The 23,326-nt window shown below is 35.3% G+C and overlaps 1 protein-coding gene across 1 annotated transcript in view; it reads left to right on the top strand.

Annotated features, from left to right (window-relative positions):
- LOC583760 (probable phosphorylase b kinase regulatory subunit alpha) overlaps positions 1-23,111 on the top strand; it is a 49,969-nt gene extending 26,858 nt beyond the window's left edge. The window contains exons 22-26 of the mRNA XM_030980397.1: positions 396-496; positions 1,043-1,201; positions 1,853-1,959; positions 3,209-3,359; positions 18,711-23,111. Of these exons, the coding sequence (XP_030836257.1) occupies positions 396-496; positions 1,043-1,201; positions 1,853-1,959; positions 3,209-3,359; positions 18,711-18,941 (749 nt within the window). The 3' untranslated portion in view covers positions 18,942-23,111. The remainder of the gene's footprint in view (positions 1-395; positions 497-1,042; positions 1,202-1,852; positions 1,960-3,208; positions 3,360-18,710) is intronic.
- Positions 23,112-23,326: the final 215 nt, after the last annotated feature.

Here is a 23,326-nt window from a genome sequence, read left to right as displayed (position 1 = left end):
TAAAGACCCCTTGTGGACTAAAAGCAAAACAAAATGTCCTATTCACAACTCTAGCCATAATTTGTGTAGTCTGATCAGGTAAATTATACTTTTTAATCTTGAATTCTAGTAACCCCAAAAGCTTTGTTGTCCAGGGTGGGGGTAATGGTGATATAAGGCCTTGATCAGCTTGATTTGCCAAAAACCCACTATTTCAACTATCCCGATCGCAAATTAGCCAGTTAATTTGCTTCTTCATCAGTCTTCTCAGGATATTTGGTTGAGAAGATATCCTGAGAAATCTTGGTCTTGTTTCCAAAATATCCCGCTATTTAGGAAATAGGCTTGTTTACGCCTGTCCGAGCTAGCAAGTGAAAGTAAGATTAATTGTCTTTGATCATGCATCTTCTTTACAGCATCACATCGTGCTGGTACGATGGAACGCCAGCTGTCTATTGTGAGTTCACGATCCAACAAGTTCCATGGGATGTCCTACCTCAAGGGTCAGATATCCACAGTGAGTATCCACGTACTTGAATGCAACCTCCCTGGTATTAGCCAATCAGCAAACAGCCATCTGCTATCAGTTGTGGAAAGACGGACCCTGATTGGTTAATGTTTCAGAAGAGTTTGATTGTTACTTGCATTGAGATTCAAATTTACAACATGGCACAGTGTAAAGCATAACATATGCCTGTCCTTTTTAATGTGATTTCTATTTTTGGTGTGTGTGACTTGTTTCTGATTTGTAGTACGAGGTTCACATGTTCAAGTTATAATGTGGTATATTCATGTGCATTGTACTATGTGTATATATTGAGGGAGCAGGGATCTGCTTACCTTTATTCATAAATTAATACCTTTTAGGCCTCTGGATGATCTGTTCTTTTACAAAAAGAAGACTTCTGATTACAAAATTTATTGGAAAATGATTATTATTTGTATTATTCCTATTCTCAAAAAATTAATTGGCATTAATTAAAATTTTGTGCAGGAGCATTATGGATATGGATAGCAAGGATTTCAAAGCAGTACTATCCTAATGTTTTTCTGTGCTTTTCAGAGTTCCTCAGACAAGCCCTATTCGACCGTGAGTGGTGACTTGATGGAGGAGGAGCTGACGGAGCGTCAGGGTCAGTGGTTGAGGAGAAGACGGTTAGATGGCGCCCTCAACAGGGCACCTCCAGACTTTTACTTTAAAGTTTGGAAGATTCTAGAAAAGGTCTGTTTATTTTTTAACATCATATGTTAGAGATGTTATATTTTGGAGCAATACATAGCCCCCCCCCCCCCCCCAACAGAATTTGCAGCATGCCTATTGTATTAAAGATAAAAACTTGAGTAACTTGAGTTCTCACAGAATCAAATGAAGCTTACACTGAATGCTCAAGATTACAAATAAATGTCATTTGCCAAACAATTTTGGTAAAAAATGTATACTGGCTGAGTAATAAGCATAGAAAGATAAGGAAATCAAGGTATGTAGGCCCAACACCATTTGTGTAGTCCCATATACATCTTTCTGTGTACAGTGCTTGTTACTTTACCAAGACCGGGCCAAATTTATTATGATTTTGATAACTCTAGAACCTTGCAGTACACACCAATACTTAAATGCTACATGATCAACTTTGTCTGATCCATTCCGCACCTTTTCTTTCACAATGCAATCGCATGACCAGAACTCTACTTTATCTTTAATCGTAAGGGCTTGGGGCATCAATATTTTGCTTATCTTGGAGCTTCAGTTTCATTTAGAATATAAGACTTGTGTTTCATGTTTGTAAATTGTACTTCAACTCGGAGCTGAAGTGTAATGCATTGAAGAAAAAAAACGTTCTTAACGTTTTAGTTTTTGATATTTTTCTTACAGTGTCAAGGCCTACGTATTGTGAGTCACTTCTTACCCCAGCACCTGACCCGTGAGATGACCCCTCATGAGTTCAAGTTTGCACTCAGAGTGGAAGAGGTTCTCAACAGGTTCGTTCTCATGCCTCTTAACCATCTTATCATTATAAATCCATTGCCTACTGAAACCAGGTGCCCCCTGTATTAAACCTATGGAGATGAATGAAGTCAGTAGTCAACGGGTTAATAAATGATTTACCCTGACCTGTCACTATAGCCCATAGAACACTTCCCTAGGTATAACTCATTGGGATACAAAGGTGTAATAGTATATGGGGTTCCCTTCCTACTCTTTATGAAGAGTGACTTTGTGTGCTTAACATACTTGAGGGATGAGCCTCATCCACGCAAATAACTGGAAGAATTACCCGTGGATAGGTCATGAATACATTTGTAAGTGAACATGCATTAAGAATATTTCACATATTTAAAAAAATATATACCGGTATCCATTTCAACTGTAAAATATTTTCTTTGAGGTTGTCATTATGTTTAATTTAGCTATCATTTTTACAACCTTTTATTGGAGCTTTGTGATGCATTTAGTTTGATGACAATAATGAGAAAATTAGATCCATTGGCTTGTTTAGAATCTCTTTTACTTGTTGTTGTAGTGGTCTAAAGTGGAATTACTGCCATGTTTTTCTCATATCGTCGCCTGGCTGGAGAAGGGCGTTAGCTCAAATTTTAGGTCAATAATGAAACTTTTAAGCAGAAGGGTGTAAGCACTAAATCGCCTCAAACTTTTATAAAACTGACTTATTTCTGAGAAAAAAATTGTGGCCGTGTTCTACTACTACATTTCTATTAGTCTTTTCTGTTTTAAACCAATTTTCGGGACGGAAAGCATTTTAAATATAAAACAAATCTTTAAATGCGAATAATTTGAAAAGTAGTTTTTAAGTCGCTCGCGCGATATCTATTATTTCTTGTTAAATTTAACGACCAGGGGAGTGTTTCACAAAGATCCTCAGTTGAACTTGTCTCTAACTTGGACTTAACAATTATGGAAAGCCGTTAGCATCTTTGAAAATATTTTGTAAAACTTATTTTAAAAGGCATAAAATGTTGATTCAAATCATTCATATTTTCTATTATCAAGGAGATTTCATGTTCTTCATGTGGAATTTATGGAAAATCTAAAATACTTAAATTTCTGATTTTGAATATATTTTATTTTAAGGCTACAAATGGCTCTCCATAATATTTAAGCCCAACTTAGAGTTAAGTTTGACTTAGAATCTTTGTGAAACACCCCCCCCCCCCCGATCCATTATGCCATTCCTTCTAATGAATTGTTTTTGTTTGATTTAAATTGTAGGATTCCTGAGCAGGAGTACCGCCAGCTGATGGTGGAGTGCTTGATGGTTATCTCTCTCGTCGTTGAGAATGAGTGGTTACATAACCTTGGAGGGGTCATAGCAACAGACAGACTGGTAGCAGAGGCTAATGAACTCTTCTTACAAGATCAGGTATGTACCCTTTTATCACGTTTCGCTATTTATTTTCAATTCAAATTGTTTTTGTGACATATTTATTATGTATTTATTTCATTAAATACATGATATTGTTTATACATGCTGGTACTAGTGATTTAATGGCCAAGGTGTTACATGTACTGTATAAGCCAATTTTTTCGCGTATCAAGGATTCAAGGACAAATTTGTGAGTCGTTAAGTTCATTTAAAGCCACAACCACTACCAATTATGTACTTTTCAGTAATTATCATATTATTTCCATGGAGCATGAACTCATTACTGTATATCATGATCATCATGATATAAGAGTTATCTTTGAAGAAATAAATGAAAATAAAAGTCTCAAAATGCGATACATGACTTGGGGACAGCTATATTGTATAGACACTGTGTGTGACATGCAACAGGCCTTACTTTTGTAATGCAACATTACTTGCTGGAAAAAAATTGTGTGTTGTTACATTTGCTAGTACTAGTACAGCAATTGCTATTACTGTTATCAGTTCCGGTTCTTAAACACTGAGCCATCATTTCCTCGTCATGGCAAGACATCGATCTACATTTGCCACACTCAACCCAGGTGATGTAAATGGGTACCTGGCAGGAATTAATTCCTTGAAATGCTGGAGCACTGTTTAAACTGCAGCTAGGCTAAAGTTGGGGTAATAATAAATGCGCCTCGGAATAGAATTATTTAGATAGACAGCGCTATAGAAATGCCTATTATTATTATTATTATTATTAGATGTCCAATGTAACCTGAATTGCACATCTTTTCACACATTTTCCATGCAGTTACTCATTGCTCTGCTTTAAAAGAAATATATAGATCACTTCAAATGATCCGTTTAGCTCAAACAATCCATATTCTCCTCAGGACTCCTCAATCCTCTCTCTCTCTCTCTCTCTCACATGGTGCACCCGCAAGTCTACTGTAAATCCATATTCTGTAGGAAAATAAATGGACTGCAGTAGTTTTATACCATGGTGGCCTAGAAATCCAGGCATTCTTTATGTAATGTACCTTGAACATGAGAAGTTGAATGACAGATGGAAAACAGAACGTGACTGTATTTTCTAAGAATATGAGCACAGCCTTGCTTTTTATGTGTGAATAGGTTGTTTACACCTGAGACTGTCTACAGGTAGGCCTACCAGGTTTTAGGGCTTTAATTTAAGGTGTGACAGCTTTGGTTTCATAATTATCAAGGTAATTGTAATATGCCTATTATGTCATAACAGCTATATGATACTGGATGTCCATGAGGTTATTACATGAAAATATTGGATGAGATATATTAGACGATTCCAAGTGGAGTACAACATTGTTTGCATGTGGAGTTCAGTATTACCTATATTGCCAAAATTCTGACAGCAATATTATTTCAATTGAAGCTATTTTTAATTTTTGTCATTTTTCAAAATTAGAAATATCACATAATCTCTCTCTTGTGCAAAGTCAAGATGCTATGAAAGTCTGTATTCGGTACTTGATCCATTTTCATGCCGAGGCATCGTTATACCTGCCAACCCTTCCGAATAATGAGGAATATTCTGATTTTCAAATTTTTTGTTGTTGTTGCTAAAGCCAAATTAAGCTTGTATTATCATGTGAATGGCTGCACGATCGGGCAGCGAATTTGCATTCGCTTTTTTGTACAAATTTACCGCGTGTTGCCAGTTACACTACCGCTGCATGTGCAAACACCTGTTAACAAGGGTTCGAGGGCATACCATGCTAGAAATTCCTCATTCTTATTTCAAATGTTGGCAGGTATGCAGGTCTGTCTGTTCTGTTTTTTATAGTGCGATAAATCGAGAACTGACGCGAAAAAGGCTGTTAGCATATGAAAGTTCGTACTAAAGGTACAAACAAATTCGATTTGAATGTGTAAAACAAATTGTTCAACCATCAAGAAGTATTGAGCGGATTTTAACCAAACTTAGATCAAGTATGTATTAGCATGCAAGGATGAACTGATTAAATTTGTGGGAAGAGGTCAAAGATCTTAGGGTCATAAAGAGTCAAAGGTTATATGGGTTAAAGGTAAAATAAAACAAAATACCACAAAATATCTTGTTAACATGATAACTTGAAAAACCTGAAAGCTATTTAAACCAACTGAGCATACAATGATGAACTGATTAGTTTTTGGAAGTTAGAGGTCAAAGGTGAAAGATCACAGGGTCATGAAAGTGTTAGAAATAAAAAAAAAAAAACATCTTATTACTGTGATTATTCACCAAAAATGTACCCAATGTTGACCAAATTTGGCTCAAGTATCTAAGAGCATGAAAAGATTACCAGTAAATGAAAAGAGGTTGGGTTCGTGTGATCAAATATGAAAGACCACAGGATCAATCATTGATGAACAAACATACGAGGGAGGCATATCAGAGATGTAGTCGCATCCATCTCATATCATGTTCATCAACGTAAAGGAAAGTGAAAGTGCAAGTTGAATGAATGTGCAAAACTAAAAACTAAACAAATTCGGACACACACCCATACTGTTTTATGCACAAAATAGCTGAAGCAATTTCCTTTTCTATTATTTTGTCAACAGCAATAAAAATGATTTGCAACAAGCATTTTGATGTGTGTATGCATTGTCTAGCCTGGCATGTTTGAAGGTGTCTTTATCATTAATGCAAATGCCTTTTGCTTAAAATAAATCCAATAAATAATACTCCGCTTTTGTAGAGCACATACTGCACTTACATTAGCATGGTATAATAGTCTGATGCAATTCCAAAGATCCTTGGAAATCATTACCCAGCTTCAGAACCAGCGAGTATCAGCAGTGCTCACTTAGTGCATTTCAAGGATTACCAGACCCATCTACCACACCTGAGTGGAGTGTTAAAGTGTGGCAAGACATTAATCTTGCCACATTTGAGCACTCTGCTCAAGGATGTAATAGAGAAGCACTAAGAGGTCGCAAACCATGTACCTTGTCATTTTGATCAACAGTCCAGTGACATGTCCACTGGACCATGATGATTAAAAATATACACTGTTTAATGATCTTACTAGTATTAGTTTGATAACAGAAAGAGAAATTATAAAATAATTTAGATCCTAATCTTGGGTCATTAATTTGATTGTTTTCATTGTTTGAAATTAGTTCTATAAAGGAGAAGAAAAGACATGACAGCAAGTTAGAGCAAGTACATGTATCTTTCTTTGTATCAACAAAAGTGAAAGAGGGAGAAATAGGGGGAGGGGATGGGGGCTTATCAAAGTATACATTTTCATGTAAGATGTACCTAAGGGGTAATTGTTGCACAGTCAAGCCTGTCTATAGCGACCGCCCAAGGGAAACACAAAAAGTGGTCTTTGAAGACAGGTGATTTTGTAGACAGTTTCCTTTAATACATGTTTCAATGAGAAACCACTTTCAAGGGAAACAAAAGATGTGGTCTTTGTAGACAGGTGGTCACTAAAGCAGGTTTGACTGTTTAAGGGTTAGTTGACCAAATGTAAGTCTTTGTAGGAGTGTCATTTAGTTGATTTCAAAGTGATAGCTAAAGATAATGACTTTTGGAAAGTAAAAAGCCACAAATGGCACCGCAAGAGTCATAATGTACATGTAGGTGCATGGGAAGACAGTTCATGGGTATCTGATGTCAATTACTACACTATGACTTTGATTCATTCAGTTCCTGAAGACAACTTAAGTTTGTTGACTCTGGTTTACTTTAATTAGAAGTTGTTTATGGTTAAGACCTACATACATAAGTCATTCCTACATTCTGTGAAGTAATATGAGATGAGGGTATTGACTCATTGAGAGGCATTAGAATATCAAATGAAGTGCTCTTACGATGTAGGTTAGGTCATGATGGGCAAGGCACCTGGGGGCTTTGTTGTTTTGTTTACTTGCGTAATGTTCATTGTATTTTCCACAATGATACATATAAATAGATATCAAGGACATTTAAAGATAAAGTTGAGTTCTGGTCATGCGATTGCATTGTGAAGGAAACGGTGTGGAATCGATCAGAAAAAGTTGATTGTAAGATTGATTGTAAGTTTTTATTGACTCTATCGACCCCCTCTCAGGGTATGAGAGTACAAACATATTTACAACATAGTATCAATATTTAATACTAAACAATGATAAACATGTGATAAATATGAACAATGATAAACAAAATATGATAATATAAACAAAGACAAACTTGTGATAATATGAACAATAATAAACATGTGATCATACAAACAATGATAAACATCTGATAATATGATCAAATAAACATATTTACAAATCAAGGCGAACTGGGCAATTCACCCTCCTACTGCTACGTGAGTGCCTAACAACATTGCTTACTTGTGAGCTATCATTTACAGAATTACCATCTACATGTACCCTTGGCTCCTGTGACATAATTATTCTAACAAATTTGGCTTAGTTTCTTTAGCTGGCAAGCATGAGCTGTATTAAAAACCTTATCCATGTGCAACGCACTTAGTCTTATTAAAGCTACTACTACCATATACATTTTTCTCTCATTTTGAAAGAATGGACATACAAAAATATAATAAAATGATAATGATGATAATGTAGCATTTAAGTATTTGTGTGTACTACATAGTTCTGGAATCATCAAAATGATAAGAAATTTGACTCAGTCTTGGTAAAAGTAACAAGCAAGAAAGATGTATATTGGACTACACAAATATGTGGCATAAAAATGAGGCCCACATTTATAAGCTGTCACATGTCATATTTAGAATATGAAGGCATTGAGAGCTATGCTTTTCACATTTTCACTCTGATGTTCTTCCATACTTGCATAATACCAATAAAAACGCTCACAAATTATTGTTCACCTCTCCCCAGAACTCAACCTTCTCTTTAAGTGCTATGGATGCGTATTTCAAGGTGGAACTGAATACTCAAAATCTGTGAATGTGTTGTCATGATATTTGATATTAGAACATCTGCAGATAGTTTTGAATTCTCTGTAGTTTTCCCAGCTTTAAGAATAATATGTTGTTTTTTTATGATTATAATATCATGACTTGTATATCAATTTTTAATGACCTGTCATTTTTTAATGTTCATCAATTTTGTTGTTGTTTTGTTCCCACTTCAAACAGATCACCTTGAAACTCCTAGGGCCCGGGTATCATTTACAATGCAACAACAGATATCACATATACAATGGGGACATAACAAAACATCCCGTTGGGTCAAATTACACAATATAGATTTATTAAAGAGAACCAGTAACATTGTTGAAGGTTGATGAAAAAACTGGGCCAATTCATTGCTTTGTGACGATTTATATTCACCTCAAATTTAATTAAAATATAATAATACAGTTGGGAGAATTCAGGAATCGACCAGATCAATTTTTCCCAATTTTCATTATTAATAATGGTCTGTTTTCACTCAAACTTTCAGATTATCTTTAATTGTACATCTAGCACCATTTTCTCTCATCTGAACAATATTACCAAGTTCCTTTAAGACATGAAGCAATACAAAATTTAAATATTTAAACAAAATCCCTTTAAAACATGAACCTCCGAGGTTACATAATTAAACTTTTGAAAGTTAATGCAGCACCTTTGGGTAGAGTCCAGGCGTAAAGCTCTTTACCATGCCATCATTTGGTGGATCAGCGCCGTGATTAAAAGATGAAAACCGACAAACTCAAAGTATAAATAATCTCAATATCCCATCCTCCTGACGTCACAGAAATTCTTTGGTAATTGGCTGTGGTCTGGTGAACTCTTCAGAGAGAGAGAGAGAGAGGGAGGGAGGGAGGGAGGGAGGGAGGGAGGGAGAGAGAGAGAGAGAGAGAGAGAGAGAGAGAGAGAGAGAGAGAGGGAGGGAGAGAGAGAGAGAGAGAGAGAGAGAGAGCAGATGGAGGATGGCTTGTTGGCTAACATACCAGCAGATGATTAGATTTACAAACTGATGTGGGACAGGGTTATGAAGAGGATGAAATGAGTTATTGATTGTAGCCAGCCTAGAAAGATGAGAAAAAGGCTACTTCGATCATGAGGGTCACTTTCCTGTTATCTTTTGCCAATGACTTTTAGACAAATAATGTAAATGAATTTTAAATGCCAGCCTTATTTTTTTTGTGTGAATAAAACTGAATATTATAAATGACAATATTATGAGTAAAGTAAGGAAGCTTAGTGAAATCTAGTGGCACAAAATGATGTGTCCGCAATAAAAAAGGGATAATAGTTTGTGATGTCTGGTGGTTAAAAGTTTTTTGAGGGACATATCTGATTGAATTTTAGGTAATATTAAACCTAATTGAGATAGTACATGTACTTTTCCAGCTCCATACCCTAACTATGACATATGGTTCTACCTATATGTGATATATATATGTGTGTGATTTTCAACAACTATGCATTTTGCATTCCAAAGCCAACTTTTTGTGCCACTACATTTTGCTCAGCTTCCTAAGATGTATCCAGTATCCTAGAGCTTGTTTACCTCCAGTATGAAAGTGCGTAAAAGCATGTGTGTATGTTCTCTGCTACAGTGTAAAACTCATAAGTAGCATTGCATATCTTGCCATTACACTTAAAAACTTATTAAACCTCATGTGATAGCATTTAAGCTACTGCTAAGGAAATGTGCACAATATGATGTAAACAAGTATTACTTGTTTATGTCTGCTTAACTTGGTTTGGTATAAGTTCCTATGTGCAGAGAATCACAGTTCACTTACTCCATATGTGGTTAGAGAATTCCCATTGCTTTCAGACTTATTGGAGAAAACCAACTGGTATTCCTGAAGAAAGTTTGATAGTACATTCAAATGCAATCTGGATCAGTTACATCAGATTTGTTAGAATAATGTTTTTTGTATTTTGTACTTATCGGTATCAGAAAACTTCATTCATGTGTTACACGTACATGAATATTTTGTTTTGCAATACATAGGCATATTGATCATGACAAATATGGAGGGGAAAAAAAATCGTTTGACAGATGAATGAAATTTTCATTATATTTATACCTTGTGGCTTAGACATAGATGGATAGGGAGCATGGAATGTCAGTATCAATTTGAAGTTGCAGGTAATGAAACTGCTTTCAGTGGTTTTGATCCAAATCCACCAAATAATCAGATTTTTATTGGATTTTTCAAACCCTCCTCCTCCACCACAACTCTCAATTGATTATACCCAATGTGAACTGACCACAATTATATTCGGAGGGAATTACCGACTGATCTACGTAATAAACTTCCAACCCAATTTGAGCGTGATCTTGATAATGACTTATACATGCACCCACACACAGACATCCCACACCCTCTATCAGTTAGCATTCTCATTCATTACCACGCTCCATCTGCATCATTCACATCGTATTCACACTCTGTAATGGGGGCTTTCACACTCATCCCAGGTTGAACACTTAACTGATCTCTAAGAAGTGACTAACTTTTGTTTATAAGTGGCCCAAACATTGTGGAGGGATGTGTGCAGCGCTTTGTAATTGCAAGGAAAAGATGTTATATCAAATATCTTTTGGATGGATGGATGGAACAAAATTTCAAACATGAGAAGCTAGGACCATGTATGAAATTGCTGGGACCAAGATCGCTTTATAACATATTTCAAGTTCATCTTTAAATCTGATGAAGGCAGAAAATGTTCCTTCACAGAATTATTCAAACACTGAGGCCCGAATTCACAAAGCAAGGTTTGAGCTCAAACCTCCTTTTGTTTCGCCAAACCTGCTTTTGTTCTTTACAAACCAGGTTTGTAAAAAATGCGTAAAACGCATCATATGACGTACGAAAACCAAGGTTTGTTGACAAACCTCCTTTGTGAATTCGGGCCATTATGTTCAAGGCTATATAAACTGTATGATATCTGCTCAACTTATTTGTTAGGATTAATATATACCATCTGAGTTGTGAGGAAAGAAAGATATAAAGGATATCAAGCTAGCAAAAAGATAGGACGTGATCACTTGTTCCAATTCAGTGTGACTATTTTGAAGTAGGAGGGGGTGGGGAGGGGGGGGGGTGTGACATTAACATGTAGAAGACCCCTCTACCAGTGCGGTCCTGTTTCCATTGATATCTATTCGCCATATTCCGGAACTTGCAAATGAATAAAGGAATACATGGCCAGTGAAAAGCAGGGTTCCTGCACATCGATGCGTTTCTCAGGTTGCAGGAACCAGTGCGATGATATGTGTCATAGATGAAGAATGTTGTGTGCAGAGATGTGCCTTCTCTTCGTACCTTCTGCTAAAATCATTACCATTAATATTTCATCATAAAAATACATTGATACTATCCATTACTGTTACGGATGTTGTTGTTTTGTCTGTTAGACTGTTAGACAGCCATTTAGTTTTGTCAGTATATCGTTCTGTACTGTGTTATTACAAAACAGCTATTACAGATGTTTGTTGTTTTAAAATTATTATTATTATGATTTTGTTGGGGAGTGATCTTGGCGGCTTTGCTATCTTCCCTTGCCTTCAGCTTGGCAAGATAGTAGCCCATAGATCACCTCTGCGATGAAAGTTTGTCCCAATGCCAGAGTAGTCGGTCATTATTTGCTTACTGTTTCTACCAACTCTTTCCTACCCCCTCCCCCAAATTCTAACAGCAACTTTTTATAAAAGTGGTGAACTTTGAAAAGTATTTCTTTTGAGCAGGCCAGCTCTTGGGTGATATTATGAAATGAAAATGAAATGATTGATTTTTATTTCTCATGCAAAACATAATACAAAAATAATTATATCACAACAAATATGTAATGAAACGATAAATATAGTGGAAATAGCACGAGAAAAGAGGAACTAACTTGAAGCAGAGCTTGTTGAAGTGTTAGTTCCTCAGATGCAAATTTTACAATTAAACATGAACAAAGTATGCTTATAGATCAATAAATAGACAATATGTAGCTAGGAAGAAGGAAAAAAAAAAAGAAGGAAAAAATGAGGAAGAAAAAGAAAAAAAAGAAAAAAAAATGAATGGAGGAAAATAGTAGAAGACAAAAAACAAAAGCTCTAGAAAAGGGAGATTGAGAAAGAGATTGAGTCGAGAGTCAAACAAACCGAGATTCTATCATGTACATCTATATGTGTCTAAAAGTGTTAGGTGTTTGTGAAAGTTGAAGGTCCAAAAATATCTTATAATTCATTTTGATTTTTGATTTATGGACGAGGGTTAGAAATTGGGTAAAGCAATGATTGTGATGTTATGTTACACCTAATTTCACTCAAGTGTAAAGTATATGAATGATTGATTATGAGTATTTCATGGTTGAACAAAGTTCTTCCATATTGATGTTGATATACCATGATAATTCTGGAATGCCAAAAGCAGAGCAGTTAATTGAAAGGGGAAAACAGGGATCCAGCAGGACAGATGCTTATGAAGATCTAACTATGTTATCCTCTCTCAACTTTTTTGACTAACTGAAGAAGATAATGTATATTATTGATGTGTTCTAAGACCAAATAGATGCCCTGAGAAAAAACATTTTCACCTCGACCAACACTGTTTAATTACCTTTAAATGAATCAATCTGAACTCTTATTCCAGGTGAACATGTCATGTGGAATGCACCATCTTTGCTTTGCTTGGTATGCATTTGCAATATCAATCATATATAGAGCTTGCTTGAAGGCTATCATCCATACATTATTAATTTTCCACTCGACATTATTTTATGTAGATTTTTATATCCATGTAGAGAGCTAGAGAGCTACCCAGCATATTCCATTTTGTGTCTCACAGATTTATGCATGGGATTAAAACCAATCAACAACAAAAAAAGAAATTGCCGTATGGTACAAGTTACATGTTTCGTCATGCGATGAGAAAAATGTAAATAGCATGGTAGACATATTTCAATACTGCAGCAAATATTATCTACCGGGTATTTGTATCTCATAGAAACTCAGCTGGCTACATGTATCTAGCTCTGTAATTGAAACTTCCAATTTTTGATGGAGAATCAGAAAAACGGAAGACGAAAAAAAGACTTTTGGGTGATAGAAAAGTGCTTCTCACCCTATATGATTGATGTAATGAAATCCTTTTAGAAAGGGATATGTTAACATTTTTAGAAAATTTTGAGTAACATTTGTTTATTTTCTGTGTGACAGTCACACTCAAAGAGACTAGTCATTCTTACTGGGTCACTAATTGCCATGAAAGTCACCAACCTTTTTTTTGTGAAGCTGGACTACCGGAACATTCCAAAGTGCCACAAGTCTAAAAGATTTAGAGCAGTGCCAATTAGATGAAAGAGGGTGCTTATCCATTATCCCAAACAAGCTAAAGCTTGAGCTGTTAGACCAATCAGTGCTTCTCAAGAAAATAATTTGAGTTCATTTTCAAGTGTTTGAGTCAATAATAATGATAATAATAGTCATATTTGTAAAGAGCTTTATATTCTATTTATTATTACCCTGGTTATTTGATTCAATTGCTAATCCGCACATGATAGAGCATACTTTCTGCTCCCTGGGGAGTATTCTGGCCAGGTGCCATTTTACAAGCACACACATCCCAATCCAACCACATCAACGTTCACATCCTACCGGTATCCATTTAACACCTGGGTGGAGAGTGGCGAATGTAGATCAATGTCTTGCCCAAGGACATTAGCGATGCGACTGGACCCGCACCACGAACGATGTGATCATCAGTCCAGTTACATATTCACTAGACCACAACATTTTTATGTTAAAGATGAAGTTGAGTTCTGGTCATGCGATTGCATTGTGAAAGAAACGATGTGGAACTGACCAGAAAAGGTTGATCATCTAGCATATAAGAATTTGTGTGTATTGCAAGGTTCTGGAATCATCAAAATGATAAGAAATTTGGCCAAGTCTTGGTAAAGTTACAAACACTGTACACCGAAAGATGTATATGGGACTACACGAACACGTGGCGTAAAAAGCCGGCCCCCCGATTTTTACGATGTTACATGCATATTTAGAATATGAAGGCATTTGAAGAGCCATGCTTTTCAGGGAACATGTCTTATCTGATGTTCTTCCACACTTGCATAATAAGAATGAGTAAAGCTCACAAATTATTTTTCACCTCTTCCCAGAACTCAACCTTCTCTTTAAGTAACCCTTGATCGCTTGAGGAATAGACTTGAGCTGCAGTGTGTAATAGTCCTATTGCATCTTTATCAGTGAATCAGCCCATTAATTGGACAAACAATGGGCTATTTCACAAACGAACCATAGTTTAATTGGAATAATAACTCAAGTTGTCTTGCCCAAGGACATTAGTGCTGCCGCAATGAGACTCGAATTGCGAACCATGTGATCCACAGTCCGGTGACGTATCCACTAGACCATGACATTTTTATGTTAAGCAACCCTTGCTTGCTTAAGAAATTAACTTGAGATGCTGAGTGGAAGCTTCACCAGTGAAACAGCCCGCTAATTAGACAAATAGCTAATTCACAAACAACCCCTTTGCGTGGGATAATAACTCAAGTTGATATCCCCAGCAAAATGGTGGAATACATGCAGCCAGTTTTCACTCAAATTATCTCAAAGTTAAATTAAGTTCAGGGGGTTGTTTCACAAAGATCCTAAGTTGAAATTATCTCTAAGTTGGACTTAACGATTATGGAAAGCCGTTAGCATCTATGAAAATATTTTGTAAAAAGATATATCATATTTCAAAAGGCAAAAAATGTTGATTCAAATCATTCTTATTTTCAATTATCAAGGAGATTTCATGTTCTTGATGTGGAATTTATGAAAAGTCTAAAATACTTCAATTTTCACTTTTAACATATTTATTTTCGCTTTCGATATATTTATTTTAAGGCTACAACTGGCTCTCCATATTGTTAAGTCCAACTTAGAGTTAAGTTCGACTTAGGATCTTTGTGAACCCCCCCCCCCCCCCCCCCTGGTCCCGTAATTTCTCCCCAGTCTGAATGAGGGGGCTGTTTCGAAAACTGAGGCTAATGGAGACGGGCCTTCTAGAGAGAGAGAGGGGTCTGCTTGTGAGATGGAGATCAGTCCAGATTGACTAATTATCATGAGATAACCATCCCTCTATCACCATCTGTTTGGACAAGATCCCTTTCTGGATTTGATTTGTTTAAAGAGAACTAGCTGTGACCAGAGACTCAGCTTCTGACTCATCTACACTAAAAGTTCTTGATACTATACTTGCTTCTCATCTGTGTGCACCATCATATTCTGTTTTCATCTTTACTTCAGAAAATATATCTCATTTCTCTCTTGATCTCTGTCCCTCTTTTCTTTTTCTCTTTCCCCAACACCTTTCCATTATTGTGTCTCTTTCTCCTCTCTCTTTACATCTTGCCTCCCTCTTTCTCTCTAAAAGTCTCTACATAATACTTTCTTACTATTTTCTCTTTTTCTATTCCATTACTTCTCTCTTTTCTGTTTTCTATTATTATTATTTTTTTAAATCTCATCCTTTACTTAATCTATCCCCTTGTGCTCAACACTGATGGAATACCAATCACAAGCCAATCACAGAAGGTCATTTCTCATATCATGTCTTATAGATTAAAATATTTGATACATTGACACAATCTACTCTCATGGGTTTCATTCACACTGTTCGCATTTTGTGCGCGCAGTGTTAACAATTAGAAATGTAATTCTCTGGATTCATAAACTGCAAATATCTTTTTAAGGTTGGCCTATATTTAAGTATAATCATTCACGTCTAATATACATGTACAATGATTTTAATATTTCATTATTTAAAAAAAGGATGAAGAATAACACTTTGCATTTTATTTTAAGAAAGAATATATTGTACATTGCAATTTACAAGACTAAGTGAAATGGAACTGTCATTCATGTTGTGAATGAGTCCTTGTTATAAAGACTATTCTGTTCTCATTTAAATGATCTCGTAAATCATGTATTCTCTGAAGTAAGAATGATGCACTATCTTTTAGTGCAAAGTAGGTATGGGCATTAGAAAGCTGTACAGCATTCCACTATTGGATGCTTTATCAGGTCAGTAGGTCAATCTGCCATGTGAATATCTTTAATTGCAGGAGAATTGCAAACAATTGCCCCCTTTTCTCCAAATTAAGATATGTTATACACTTGTTTTCTATGATATGTAGGCCTACCCCATTTAATAGGTTCACTCAAACTGAATGATAGTAAAACTGAATTAATTTTATTGGGTTCCAAATCAAATCTTGCTAAGATACAGTCGTTCAATATATCCATATCAGATTCTGTAATTAGTCCTTCCTCGCAATGTCGTAACCTTGGTGTCATGTTAAACTCGTCTATGTCATTGTCAACTCATGTTTCTAGTATTTGTAAGTCAGTCAGATATCAACTGAGAAATCTAGGTTTTATTAGGAAATACTTAAGTCGTTCAACCACAGAGAAACTTGTACATGCTCTTATTTCATCACGCTTAGATTTCTGTAATTCTATTCTCTATCTGCTCCCTAACACACAACTTTCTCGACTCCAGAAACTGCAAAATACTGCTGCACGTATTGTCACACTTTCTTCTCGTAGAACCCACATCACCCCCATTCTCAAAACTCTTCACTGGCTCCCGGTATGTGACCGAATTATTTTTAAGTTGTTGTTGCTAGTTTTCCATTCCTTGTATGACTCTGCTCCTTCCTACAATATCAAGTTGATTGTTAAGTATAAGCCTACAAGACATCTTCGTTCATCTCAATCCTCCTTATTAGTTGTCCCTAAGACGCGCAGTTCCTGGGGGGATAGAGCATTTTCTCATTCTGGTCCGTCCCTTTGGAATAAGCTGCCAGTTAGTATTCGTAATTTAACTACCCTTCATGCCTTCAAAGTTGCTCTAAAAACCCATCTCTTTCTAAACAGTGCTATCTAATCATGTCAATGTAGCGTTATAATTTGTGTTGTTTTAGTTTACTTTATTTTAGTTAAGAAGTTATATTTTTGTGATAGTAATACATGTATGTACAGCGCCATGAGCGTCAGAGCCTGGCGGATACCGGCGCTATATAAATATCCATATTATTATTATTATTATTATTATTATTATCCAAACATTGAAACTGTGGGTTTTTCACACCATGCATATGTTCTTATACGGATCTGTCTCTGGTGTGAAAGACCTTAAAGTTTCAGAGTGTGGATGAATCCTATTGCATCGTGTTTATCTCATCAATATAAAGGTAATACGGAGTTCAACAAGTTAATGAAGATACCAAAATTCATACCGAACAAAATGATGATCTGTTCAACAACAGACAAATAACAGTTAAATTGGAAATATGGATAGGATATATCTCTAGATAGGATAGCTGGCAGTGTGATTATAATTTTGAACATTTTTTGTTGTGGATGATTTTAGTGACTATTTTCCCCCCATCTAAAATTTAAATTGAGACACAAATATATTCTATGACCTTCAATGTGTACTCTTTCATACTTCCCTTTGCATGTCACAGTCCATATGTTATTGACCACATCTACGACCTTAGTATGCCCCGTAATTGTGTTAATTTGCCAGCCCTACTAGATGTTAGGTAATTTGAGTCAGAAAAAAAGAAGGAGTAAAAGGACACTCATTGGTGTCAATCTATGCTCACATTACCGTAACACTTGGACAAGTATGGGACACCAAACAACTGAATACCGGTACCCTAAACATACCCGTTTAATAAAAACAGTACTTGATCAAATGATTTTGAATTGTATAATTTTGTTTTTTTTAGGTGGAAGAGAGTTGCAGAAAATACTAAATTACTTTTATTCCATTCCTTCTGTATAATTGAAAGCATTCTTCTTTTTTTATACAACGAGGAAATTCAGTGCACTCATTTTCTTGGCCCTTTCCCAAGCACCAGATAACAGTGAAGATAATTTCATATTTCTTGTATTAAATAAGACATTCATTTGGAAGCCCCCTTGTTAGTAGTCAACTATCAGGTCATTTAATTAACTACTATAGAAGCCATATAACCCATACCTACCATTACACTCTTTTTTTTTTAGGGAAGGAAGGGGGGGGGGCTATTACAGGCTTGCATAACAATATTACATAAATTTGTTATTCTGAAATATTTTAAAGAAATGTTTTGAATGTTTTCATGTCCTCAAAATATTGCATAGTATAAACCATTTTTTTTTTAGTTCAGGGGGATATTTCTATATTTGTTATTTGCTTGTAAAACCTTGAAAAATTATCATACAATATATATATATATATATATATATAGTGTTTTGAGATTAAAAAGACACCATAATACTTGATAGACACACTCATGGGCTTCACTTGACAGTATTGTTTTATGATGATGTCATTTTTTGTTTTCTGTTACACAATGCAATGTTTGTCTCCCTCTACAGGTGACCTATGATGGTGATGCTACTCTCTGCTGTGCGACCCCTGACCGTAGAGGACCTTCACCTCTTCCTCTGACCTGTGGCGGCATTGCAGGTATATGCCTCCACTTCTATGATACTGCCCCCATTGGCCGCTATGGAACAATGACATACCTTGCTCGTGCTGTTGCCAAGCAACTCAACTTGACGCAGCATTTTGGTGCTGATGCTAAGGTGGAATGCAAAGTTAGCTGATTATTTGAATAAAATTGATTTGGGGGTTTGGGGAAAGGAAGGCATTTACTTTTCTTTATTATTACTTATTGCTGGTCTATTCTAATTATGATAATTCATACAAAATCATGAAGGAAGGAGGGTTCTTACAGATTTGAAAGATTTACAGATTTCCTTCAATTTTTGCTAATTTGTAAATTGAATGTGCTTGTAATGTACAAATATTTATTGCACACAGCTAAGGTGCTAATAATGATTTTAAATGTTAGTAAATACTCCATGATAGATTCATATAAGTGTTGCATACATTCAGATGTTCTACAGAAGAAAGATAAACAGACGGATTGATTAAAAATATTTGTTTAGAAAGCAGTTTAGTTATGTCTTACTTACCCGTCTCAGTGCCATTAGGTGGTTTAACTGCTCAAATTAAAAAATGAATTCTACCAGTTTTACAGTTGGTGAAACTTGTCTTTCCACTCTGAAATTGAATCAAAATTGGTTGCAGAAAAGTTTGATGTCGTTGAACTCTGTTTTTATCAAATACAACAACCCCCCCCCCCTCCTCCCCCTCCACACACACACACAAAAAACTTCTTTTTAAAAACCCTTGATTTTTTAAACTTCTGTATTGAAATCATAATCCTGATCAGTGTTTCAAAACTTAGTAGCTGCATATTTTTAAATATTAACATTGTAAAATTAAAGAAACATGTATTTGATCATTGGAGGAGCTTTATGATTCATATTTGTTACCTGCTCTTACAAATACCATTTAAATTTCTGGATGAAGTCCCACAAAATCATTTTAAAAAAGTGAACTGTAACCAAGTGAGCTATCTTTCTCAACATTTTTAATGATCCTCTCATAACTCTTAAAATGAAAATTATTTCTCTTAAAATTAGGCAAATATTTAACGTTAAAAGAGAAAACTCACAAAGGCTTATTAGTACTTCAAAGTGACTGTTGATTAAGCTCTCAATTCGATTCAGAAGAGAAGAAATTATATGGATTATATCTTGTCTTTTTCCCTCCGATCTAGTTGTGTAATCAAAGAAAACAATACAATGCCTAAAGTGTGGATGTTTTTTCTGATTATTATTATATAACGGTGTTTTTTATATGGATTGCTGTATTTTTAGGGTGAAATATTTGTGTGTAACAATAGACAGCTGAAATAAATATATTGATATATTTGTATATTTCCTTAGTTTTTAGCGACACAAGCTTTGCACATACATCCTTGTAGGATGGTCCTAGTGTTTCAAAAATGTACTGACATGAATCACCATTGTGTGGCGATTGTGCTAGGTTTGGATATGACTACAAAGTTTCCCATTGTCCTAGAATAATTTTTGGCTGCGTTTAAGCTCAACTTTGAAGGCAGAATGAGCGATATGAAACGCTCATCATAATTGCTCATCGTAATCGCAATTCCACGGTGTACTGTTTATGCTCACTTCTCTGGCTCCTCCAGGCAATTCTTGCTGGGTGGCCCTAATTGGTCTTGCAGCTGGATTCGCAAACCTGCGCTGTGCATGCTACGTAGACCCACTAGAGGCGATCGTGATTGCCATTTTTCAGTGATTCTACAAAAGTGAGAAAGGACGCAACCGTGTTTTAAACTAAACGCGTAACAGATGCCTGATTCTGGCCAGAAAAAGTTGAGCATAAACACCCCCTTAGAGTGTGCACTCCTGTTTAGATAATTTGTGCGCTAGTACTAGATATAATTTGGATAATTCCATCTATATGCTTTAATATCATAGATTTTCTTACGATTATCAAAATTCTATACACAGTTGTACAATTTCAAGCTGTGATGTCTTATATTAAGTAAGTGACTAGCGTATGTAACTTTGCTGAGATTCCTTCCCCCTTTGGACATAAAAAAAAAGATATACAGTATATATGAATGAATCAGTGAATATAAAATTGTGAGAACCCAGTATATTGGTGCATTTGTCTTCCAAGGCAATGCCATAATTTATAAATCATGTATCTCATTGCATAATGATATGTCGTAATAAAGTGACTACCCTATTTTCTTAGGGTTTTGCTATTTTAATCACGTATGAGGAAATTTCTTATAAATATAACTTTTTGGTAATGTCAAGGGGTACACGAGGTACTACTTGGTTGTTGTTTTTTTTACTAGGTTACCATTCTGTAAAATCTAAAAAGAATCCAAACAGATACATGTAGGTTACACTGAAGTAGATACACACTATTTTATACATGTAGTTACAAAAGCTTGTATTGGATGATGCAAAGTTGCCTAAAACATGGTGTAAACAGCAATAATTCTTCCTTTTTCAGTTTGCTTAGACTTTATGAATCTGGTTTACTATTTAGGTACAAGGTGAAATCTTATTTTGTTGAAGATGAAGTGTTGCATTCTTATTGTAGATAGTTACAGCTATTTTTTAATTTTTTTTTTTATTGTTGATTGAAAATTTGTAGTGTGTGTTTTGAGAAGCTTTGTACTCTAATGATGTACTGATGTCCAGTTGGATGACTATTTGTTGTTTTTATCAGGTAGATGTATGTGTGTTTGTACAGAAAATGTATATTGTACATAAAGCTTATTTATTTATAGTACATATGGGTATTATTAACTGAGCAGCTTTTCTATTTTATCTGCTTCCTGCATTTTTCATGAGGAAAATATGACGGTAATACGAGACTGATTTATTAAAAGAGGGACTCCATTTGAGCGATTTTGTCTGTTTATTGTTAACTGACAGATAAGTTCTTGTTTCACAAGCTTGTCGTATCCTTAAGCAAGGCATTTCATTTGCAATGGTTCCACCCACCCAAGTGGATATGAACACCACTGTGGTTGGATTAGTAATTTGCATCTCTTTATAATCGCACCTGGCTGTATTGCTTACCAGGGAGTGGAGAATGTGCACACAGTGTGTGCAGGCAAGCCTGATTCCAATGATTGGGGTAACAATATATCTGTAAAGTGCTAGAGACATCAGATGCATTGAATCATATATATTGGATACGTCAGATGGTTATTAAAGTTATTTTGTGTCCCTTATTCATAAAGATTGATGTGCATTTGCAGGAGTGGTTTTTTGTTTTTTGCCTATACCATATGAGTATTATACATGTTTCCTGAATGATACCCAGTGTCAAATAAAAAGGAAAGATCTTGCTGAAGCACGAGTGAAGGATTCATTTCCTGATTTTCCTCAGCAAAAATCATCAAGTTCCCATATTGTAGATATCTTCACTACCCAATGTAGGACCTAAAATATTGCATTGTGCAAAGAACCTCACCAAATGAAACACTAGGTTAGAAAATTTTGATGCAGTCATACGCTCTTTTTTATATTAGCTGTTTAAAATGTTATTATATCATGACAGAAATGCTAAAACTGGAGCAATTTTTAAAGCCCTTTTTATATCTTTTTATGTCATTAGTTACTTACAATCCTAATTTTTCAGGTTATACAAGATAAAGGTTATCTTTAGTTTATGTAATGGAATCTCATTTTATGATTAATAGTGTACAAGGCATTCTGAATATTTTACCATGCATTAATTAGTTGTTTAGACCAGCAAAACTATAAAACGCATCCTTGTAGATATGCACTCATGAATGCCTACATCATTCTACTGATGATTCAGATTGATGATCAAACCAATTTCATCTCATTTCTTTTCTTTGCTGTCATATCAAAGGAAACATGCAGTTATTAATTATGTTTTACTTGCATTGATTAACGCTCGACGCTTCACATTTGTCACTTGAGATTTGATGATTCAGAAGGAACTTGAAAAGTCTTTTGATAAAATGACGCACTTGCAATGTAACAGGGCATAATTTATTAATATAAATATGAATTTATTTTCTCACCTGTAATGTATGGAACATGTCCATTTTGGCATTTATAAATAGTCAAGTGTCAATTGCCTGTGGCTGTGTACACACATGGTGTGAATTGCCGCACCATTGAGATTGTGGTTGATGTCCAACTGTGGCGATTTTTTTATTTTTTTTTTGCCCCAGATTTCTTTTTTGTCCTCTTTCTCCCTCTTCAAGTTCTTAAAACAGTCATAATCTTATTTTGATTTCATTTAATTGAGCTGATTGTTTTTATTTCTCGCAGTACAAAAACAATTTCTTTGTTTATTGAGCTGGTGATGATGTAAATCATGATTTGCATTAATCAAAATTCATGAGTTTGAGTCATAATTTCCTCAAATTTAGGATTGCTCTAAATTGAAAGTAGAGAGGGTAGTGGAAGTATTGAAGCAAAAAAAAGAAAGTGAAGAGAGTGAGAGAGAAGAAGGAGAGAGGGGAGAAAGAAAAGGAAGAAAAGAAAGAGAGGGATATAGGGAGGGAAAAAAGAAAGAAGAACAACAAGGAGAAAAGGAAAGAGGGAAAGAG

The sequence above is a fragment of the Strongylocentrotus purpuratus genome, unplaced genomic scaffold (genome assembly GCF_000002235.5).
Source record: "Strongylocentrotus purpuratus isolate Spur 01 unplaced genomic scaffold, Spur_5.0 spur5_scaffold_11, whole genome shotgun sequence".
Lineage (NCBI taxonomy): Eukaryota > Metazoa > Echinodermata > Echinoidea > Camarodonta > Strongylocentrotidae > Strongylocentrotus > Strongylocentrotus purpuratus.
The sequence above is the reverse complement of the archived record's forward strand: the minus strand, read 5'-3'. Positions and strand labels throughout refer to the sequence as shown.